Here is an 8,845-nt window from a genome sequence, read left to right on the forward strand (position 1 = left end):
TTTTTTTTTACACAGAACGAGCCCTGTGGATTTAGTCCTCCATCACTTCTATTGTAAGTGCATTATGAAGGGATCTTCTAATGGTCAGTATGAACAGGAGGAATCATTACAGCAAGAAAAACACACTTCATGTTCATTTGGCCTCCTGGCTGTTGGTTTAAGACACACCTGAAAAACTATGAGCCTGTCCTTTACGGTAATTCTGCCTTAAACTGTGCCAATTGCCACTTAGCTGACATAAATTGAGAGTATGTATTATGGCTGTAGACTCATAGTTTTGTTAAGTCTTAGGTAAGGTTTTAGCTCCTCTGCCTCTCCAGCCTGACCAGAGGTGGACCGGCAGCACAAGAGGCCTCTGTGTGTTGGTGGAGGTGAACTCAGTCCTACCAGAAACCCTCTCTGTTAGCCTTTTGTGACATTTTAAGTGAACGTGTGTGTATGTTTGAGGTTTGGTAGATGTATTCATGTATGTGTGTGTGTGTCCAGTTCTATTCAGCTCTGTCAGTCTGGACTGGAAATGTGTGAGGCGGTTTTGGAGTGAAGTGCCATTTCCTCAGAGGGGAAAAACAAGGTGGGCCAGTCACTCCTTAAACACCCTTTTATTCACAACATCCTTTAAACATGAACACGTTGCTGAGGAGTGTGTGTGTGTGTGTGCCTGCCTGTGTTTATGGTTATTTTTAGGCCACAACCCTCCTCTGTCTGTTGCTCAGCTCTGAGCCCATTGGTTCCTACTGAAGCTCACAAAAGGTGTGAAGTAGGGCTGCAACAATTAATCAATTAACCATCAATTATTTTGATAATTGATTTATCTTTTCAGTCTTTTTTAAGAGAAATTCTGTGATCCAGCTTCTTAAATGTGAATATTTTTGTTTGTTTTTTAGTCCTCTATGACAGTAAACTGAATATCTGAGTTGTGGACAAAAGGAGACATTTGATGGCATCATCTTTGACTTTAAGAAACACTGATTGATACTTTTCACCATTTTCTGACATTTTATCAACCAAACAACTAGTTAAGATTCAAGATGAAGATTCACTTTGTCATTTCAGAGTATTAGCATACACAGAATGAAACCAGCAATCAAGTCTCACCAGCTCTTATCAGTGCATTAAAAAGATAATATAATAGGTACTAAAATGAAAACCAAACAGCTACAGTATGTCAAACACAACAGTTTAGCAACAGTTTAAAGTTGAGAAAAAGATGCATTAATGTGCTTGAGAATGAAAATAATCATAGTTGTTGCCCTAACATAAGGAATTGTACATTTTGGAAGAAAATGTTAATAGTGGTTTGATTTGATTTTGTTTTTCAACTGTTTAAATAAAAATTGACTAACGAGAATAAAGTATTGAAAATCATGTAAAATTGAATTTCCTTAAAAGAAAAAGTGACCCGACTGAGCTGTGATGTCCTACATTTGGAAACATGATGTTATGTTAATATTCAAGAAGTAGAAATGAAAAACATTTGGTTTTCTTGTATTGTTCTGTGTATAACAACAAAAAGATTGTTCAAAAGCCTGAAAAGGATGTAGACATGATGAAAACACTTTGCTGCCTGCTGCTTATTTATTACAAGAAACCATTTTATTTGTTTTCTTCCATATAAAACGTTTTATTTTCAAACCGCATAAAGAGCAGCAAAGATTTGTTTTTCTTTGAAAAGTGAAAGTCAATCATCAAAAGTAGTTATATTCTATTATTGTGTATTATTTTAAGAATATGACAGGAAAACAAAGACTAATTCGCTTTCCGACCTTTCTGAATGTAGCTCATATGAAATAAATAACACTTATATCTGGTCCTGTATCTATCTCCGTTTTTAATCCACCTAAATAGAATATTACTTTAATTGATATTAATTTTACTTTGTGTTTTTATTTATTTATTTGTGTTTTGTTTTATATTGTTGTGTGGCTGTTTGTATGTTTGAAAAAGCCAATAAAAATATGTTTTAAAAAAAAGTCTTAGTAATTTCCTAAAACAGCTGACCACTGTGGTATTTAACAAACAAACAAGCAAACAGGAGGAACAAGTGCATTCGTTGGGAACTATTTTTAGCGGTGGATGAATCCACATTTGGTGCTCTAGTGAGTATTTCTGGTGTTTGTGTGATTGAGTCAAAATAAACTACAGTGTGTGTTTTCATGGTGATGAAGGAACATGTCACCTAGTGCAGTGGTGTGGCTCTCTGACGTGTTTTTAATAGTTTTTGAGCAATAACGGACAAATAAGATATATCAGGCTTTGATAACACATACGATACTTGTTAGTAGATGAGTTCATTGTTGGTTTGACATGTTGACAATAAGAAAAATACAAAATATTAAACTTTAACAGCCTCAGACTCACATTAAACAACGAAGCAAATGACTCCCACATTCACTGTGAAGATACATCAAATAATTAGAGAATATACTTTGACTTCTACACTCAAGGAGGCGCTATATGCATGAACGAGGCACCAAAATATGTACAGCAAGCCCTTCTCAATGCTGAATGTGTGAATTTAACAGAAATGTCGTTTAGTACACTGTATTTTTAATGTATTCATGTATTTTTAAATCATGTCACTGTGTCCCTGCAATTTGTCCTGATTGTTTTTAACACAGTATGTGGTGAATACAAATGAACTAAATAACTAATTAAACAAAAACTGTGACTTTGCTTATTCCAAGGCAAACATGCAGCCTTGAAATGAGGAGAATCATGCAAGAAAGTTTTGGAAACGAGGAAATCCTGACTGAATAAAGCATGAGGCACAACAAGGATCAGAGGGTCGATTTAGCCCCCCATCAACTATCAGTTATTTAGTTTTGTGATAACTGCAATACCACGAAGAAGCCAGCAGGTGTCAGTGATGCTACAGTCTGAATATTTAAGTTTACTTTTCTAATGCAGTGTTGGTAATCGATACTATACTGGTCTGTATTCTCCAGGACATTCTTTTAAATGTAGTTATTATCACAGTAACTACTATTCTTCCTGAGTTGGGATTGCTTGTGTAACAGATTCTCTATGTAAAACAAAAAACATAAATTCTTCATATCTTACACTTTACCAGAAAGCAGCTGGAAAGTTTTATTTTTAATGTAATTTCTTTATTATGTCAAAGCCCGTTGACAAGCTTCAGCTGCTTGATAATGAATCAATAATTAGAATCAGGTGTGTTAAAGTGGAGAGATATAACTAAAAAATGCAGGGCAGCAGCTCTACAGGAGCAGGCTGGAGACCACTGCTCTATACAGTGCATATCCAAATGATATTTCGTAGCAATGGCTCAAAATAGTACAGAATTTTTTTTAAAGTGCTAATATTAAAAATAGTAAAACAGAGGAAAACAACAACAACAAAACAAAAAATAAACTATTAATATGACATAATAAATGACATATAAAGATAATAAAAACAAATAAAATAAAAGTTAAAAATAAATTAAAAAAATGTTTTTAATTATAAAGTGTGGGTTCATATATATTTTAGTCAGATGTTTCAGAAAAAAGCCAAAAATTACTAAAGTTTTCACAATAACGACTGCGTGACGTGCTTATGACGTACACCAATCAGAGACTGATTTACTGCTGCCTGGTTACCAGTGACCAATAGGAAGCTCCGGTGTGAGCGCGTATAAACTGATCTGTTGCTGTTTTAGTTCCGCATTGAAATCTGATTTTAACCTTCAAATAAACGTTACAATACGTTTTAAAAAAAATCTTATTAAGGTTTAAAATCCTCCCAGGATGAGTCTGTCTCTAAGGTAAACCACCAGTTTCTGCGTCGTTTAGCTCTCCGGAGTTAGCATGTTTATATCAGAATAATCATTTTAATGTGTTTAATGTGTTAGTTAGTGATTATCTGTGACGCTTTTAATGTTATCTTACACTGAGTCTATGTGTTTATGTATCTAATATAGCTCATAGTAAGCTGCTGTTGTGTTTTAAGTGAATTTAAGCTGTTGTTGAATCTAAATGAACTTTAAATGTCGTGTTTTTATCCTCAGAAATGAACTTTCAGCGGATAAAACGAAGCGTAAGAAGAGACGGGAGCTCACCGAGGATCAGAAACACGAAATCAAAGAAGCTTTTGAGCTGTTTGACACCGACAAAGACAAAGAAATAGATTATCATGAGCTGAAGGTGAGCAGAGAAACATTACAGAGTCCAGAAGAGACAGAAAAAACCCTAAAAATGTTATTATAATGTGCGGATAAATGTGTTTTTATCATTGTTCTCTGTGCTTCATCACCTATCTGTCAATGTCAGTGGTGGAAAGTAACTGAGTAAGTACATGAAGTATAATTATAAGGCATTTAAGCTTTACTGTAGTATTTCCATGTGATGCTACTTTTGTACATCTCAGAAGGAAATATTGTACTTTCTAATCTGCTACATTTATTTGAATAAGCAGCAGACATTAAAAAATACACATTTAAATACAGTTAAAGAGTCAAATAGAAAATAAAAGTGAATTTAAATGGAATAAAATCTCTGCAATCGTCCTTTAAACTACGAGCTGTCAATCATCATCAGATCTTTTCATGTGAATCTGTTCGCTGATTTATTTTCCATAAGGCAGAGGTGAAGAATAAATGTTCTTAAGTACAGTTTGAGGTACTTGTACTTTACTGTAGTATTTCCATGCGATGCTACTTTCTACATCTCAGAGGGAAATATTGTACTTTCTACTCCACTACATTTATTTGACAGCTTTAGTTACTTTTCAGATGAAGATTTGACACAATGGATAATATAACAAGCTTTTAAAATACAACACATTGTTAAAGATGAAACCAAAAAGCAGTGTGTAGTTGGCTCACATTTCAGATGAGTTGTTAACAGCTCCACCAAATAGTGATTTTTCCCTCTAAACTTCTCACATGCTTTCATTTCAATAAATGTTCAAATGATCCAATATTTCAGCAAAAATCAAAGATTAGAGAAAAAGTCTGAAAAACTGAAAACACATTTGTGTATCAGAACTTAATTTCTTCTTCTTTCCTCTCCCATTAATCATCTCACCACCCCTCACATTTATCTGCTGACCTTTTGGAGGGGCCCCACCCCTAGGTTGGGAACCACTGGACTAAACTAGCTAACTGTATATAAAGTAGTGTAAACTAGCTCCACCTCCAGCAGCTACAACAGTAACATGCTGCTCTAACACTGATGCTTCACTATCAATAAGATTTCATTTAACCATTTATGACAAACAACAGGTGGCGATGCGAGCGCTCGGCTTCGAGGTGAAGAAAGTCGACGTCCTGAAGATCCTTAAAGACTACGACAGAGAGGGAAACGGGAAAATAACATTTGAGGATTTCAATGAAGTTGGTAAGTTTGTCTCCTCTTTAACAGGCGTTACAGTTAAGTGTTGAACTGTATGAATAACATTATCTCTCCGCAGTGACCGACCGCATTCTGGAGCGAGACCCGAAGGAGGAGGTCATGAAGGCCTTTAAGCTGTTTGACGACGACGAATCAGGAAGGATCAGCCTGAGGAACCTGAGACGAGTCGCTCGAGAGCTCGGGGAGAACGTCAGCGACGAGGAGCTGCGCAGCATGATCGACGAGTTCGACACTGACAGAGACGGAGAGAGTAAGTGATCGGATCCGACCTCGCAAGATTGTTGATGTGACTTTAACGTTCAGACAGGATGAACATCACAGGAGGAGGTGAGGGAGGAAATTGGAGAGTGATTTGGAGAGCTGAAAGTGAGGCAAAGATACTGTGTGAGGAAGAAGAGTCATAACTGAACATACAGACATGAAACACACATTGATGTCATTTAGTGTGATTTACACTTCCTGAGGATTTCATTATCTTTGATCTCCATCTGCAATAAAGCCACTTAAAAACCAGGCTGCATGTTGAAGTTTTCTTCAGTATTACAGTAATCAACAGGAGCTGCTAACAGCTGATTCACTTTCAATGGAGACTATTTGACTAAATGTGAATAAATCAGGTGTAAAAATGTGTCTGAAAGAGAAGAGCATCAACCTGCCTGCAGCTGACATCACAACAACACATATAATGAGCTTTTATGGGGTCTTGCTCTCTTGATGGTTTCATTTTTTTCTTTTCTTCCCCCGTCATTTTTGTTCCATTCTATTTATGTCTTTGGTAATTATTGTTTTATACTGATGAGAAGAAATGAAAAAAGTAATTCTGGATCTTATCGTCCCTATTTGTCTTCTATCATACTTTCATACCTTGAAGATCAGGAAACAAATGGGTATTAAATTGCGTTCTGTGTGGTGTTAAATTTTTAAATTGACCTTTTTGAACTTTGTCAAACACACAGCTTCATGTTTCTCTTTTACCATCTAGTAGTTTGATACATTTGTAACTTTCATTCTCACTTTTATTGACCTTAAGCTGAAAGGAGACCTGCTGAGCTGTACTAAGGACACATGTACAGTCCTGCACGGTTAGGTGTCAACTTTAGACGTGAAAATCTCCCTAATGGCCACTAGAGGGCAGACAGACTATAATACATGATGATGTGTGTTTGTCACTTTTAGGAACTGTGAGAACAAACACTTACTGAATAATGAATCGAATACAATCTTTAGTTTGTTCAGAGGAATTTAATTATTTGTATTTAATCTTTATTTGTAGACTGTAGGTGGCCCTGAGCACTTATGCTGCTTTACAAAAAGGTACTGTTACCAGTTAAAGACAGACTAATGCATCAATAAAACAGAAATTACAGAGTATTTAATGTTCATGAGGTTACAGAGAGGTAGAATCAGCTCTTAATCTATAATAAAAATAACTATAAGGAGCTTTAATCTGACTTTTTTTAATGTGGCTCTTGTGTTAGAAATGATTCAGACTGAACTTCCTTGAACTTTATTTCTCTCTCTCTTCCAGTAAACCAGGAGGAGTTCCTCACCATCATGACAGCAGACTCATGATGAGCTCTGAGCGAGTCTGAGGAAGTTTTTACCGACGCTGACGACAAACTGAACATCTGTCAGTTTGTGCACGAAGAGCGACGCACAGCTTTCTGTCGAGGGTCTGAAGCCAACTTCAATTCATCCTAAAATTAAAAACACAAGAGGAATTGGACCACGTTGTGTTTCCAGAAGTCGAGCTGTGAATCAGACATTGTAAATATCATGCTGGTCTTTACTTAAATGTGCTATAAGTGTCTTTTTTATTTCAATTAAACGGTGTGAATTCACCTCAAAGTGCTAAAGTGTATAACAGTGTATAACCATTTCAGACTTTGATAGATTTGATGTCTTTAGTCTCATCTGATGTTCACTTTCTTATCAATCCTTCTTAAATAACTGTTAAATGTTCAATTAGGGGCCAATTAGTAATTCAGTAATTGTTTCTATTGTTCATTTCTGAATTGATTCTGTCTGTGTATTTTTTTTAAGGAGAACAACACTGGTTGTGTTTGCCGTTTACACAACAAGTGAATGTCTGAATGTGTTTTATTTATTTTGTATAAAATAAATCAGTTTGCCAGGATATACGTCTGTTTTTTTTAACACTTTATGATTTTGAGTCTATGTTTGTGACTCAAAACTATGTCTACGTCCAAGGTGCCCACAGTTATAATGACTTTTCTATGGCTGCCACTAATGATTATCTTCATTATCAATTAATCAGCACATTATTTTCTCTGTTTACTGTTTTTTATAAAATGTCAGAAAACTGCGAAAACTTTTATCATTTCCCACAGTCCAAAGTTATGTCTTCAAATGTCTAATTTTGTCCAACAGTCCAAAACCAAAAGATATTCAGGATATTGTCAAACTCTATGATGAAGAAAAACTTCACATTTAAGAAACTGGAACCAGCAAATATTTGACATTTTAATGAAAATATGACAAGGAAAAAATGTACTTATTTTCTGACAATCAACTAAACTTGAAGTTGTTGTAGCTCTGCTCCATCGAGGTATTAAAGGACTGGTTCATATTTTATTAATGTGTCTTAAACCAGCAGTCAGGTGTCCATATGAGCAGTGAAAGAGGTTTTCCTCTCTGTAATCATTCCTCCTGTTCATACTGACTATTAAAAGATATCCTTAAAATGTGCTTTCCGTGTAAATTGATGGAGGACTGTATCTACAGTGTTTCCACACAGTCATTTAAAGTAGATGATCAGCTTCTATTGAGCTTCAGCAGTCTGAGTTAGTCATATCAAGTGATATCTGACACATTAACAGTCTTTTTAGCATCAGATTCCCTCTTAGTGTTTCCCTGTTGAGCTGTGGTGGAAGTATAGTAACAAAAAGACTTTGGCACTAAAAACACTAACGTTGAAACATAGAAGATGAAGATTTGACTCATTTGGACGACTGAAGCTTCATATTAGCTTCAGATCAACTTTTAAAAATACTTCTTTTTTTTTTTAACACAGAAGGAGGACTGTGGATTTAGTCCTCCATCACTTCCATTGTAAACATCATTCTGGTCAGTATGAACAGGAGGAATCATTACAGCAAGAAAAACACACCATGTTAATTTGGACTCCTGACTGCTGGTTTAAGATGAACTTGAAAAACAGTGAACTTGTCCTTTAGGTATAGTTTTGAATTTTAAAATTGTATCTTATAAAAGAGAATATCAGTATAGATTTGAACAACACTGACACATCCAATAAAATGATGCATGTGTCAAAATAATGAAAAAGCTTTTAGCCTCGGTTACAGTCACGCACTGCACTCACTACAGAGATGCATAATACTGACCACAAAACCTCGTCTTTAGGCGGATCCTCATCAGCTCCCTGTTATTTGGCTCCCACAAACCTTTACATACTGGTTTAGATGAAGGTCTGCAGTCACGAGCTGGTTAGATAAAAAAACATGGCCTGCTTT

General features: G+C 35.6%; 1 protein-coding gene across 1 annotated transcript; it reads left to right on the forward strand.

The window, feature by feature from the left end:
* Positions 1 to 3,640: 3,640 nt before the first annotated feature.
* Positions 3,641 to 7,488, forward strand: cetn3 (centrin 3). Its single transcript, XM_062434995.1, has 5 exons — positions 3,641 to 3,763; positions 4,007 to 4,142; positions 5,222 to 5,336; positions 5,410 to 5,601; positions 6,880 to 7,488. Exons 1-5 carry the CDS (start codon positions 3,747 to 3,749, stop codon positions 6,921 to 6,923), a joined length of 504 nt encoding a protein of 167 aa, XP_062290979.1. The 5' UTR covers positions 3,641 to 3,746; the 3' UTR covers positions 6,924 to 7,488.
* The last annotated feature ends 1,357 nt before the right edge of the window (positions 7,489 to 8,845 follow it).

The sequence above is a fragment of the Scomber scombrus genome, chromosome 15 (assembly GCF_963691925.1).
Source record: "Scomber scombrus chromosome 15, fScoSco1.1, whole genome shotgun sequence".
Taxonomy (NCBI): Eukaryota; Metazoa; Chordata; class Actinopteri; order Scombriformes; family Scombridae; genus Scomber; species Scomber scombrus.

Coding starts and splice junctions, on each gene's coding strand:
- cetn3 (XM_062434995.1), top strand. Junction 5,337..5,409: donor TGAGGATTTCAATGAAGTTG/GTAAGTTTGTCT, acceptor ATCTCTCCGCAG/TGACCGACCGCATTCTGGAG. Junction 5,602..6,879: donor CACTGACAGAGACGGAGAGA/GTAAGTGATCGG, acceptor TCTCTCTTCCAG/TAAACCAGGAGGAGTTCCTC.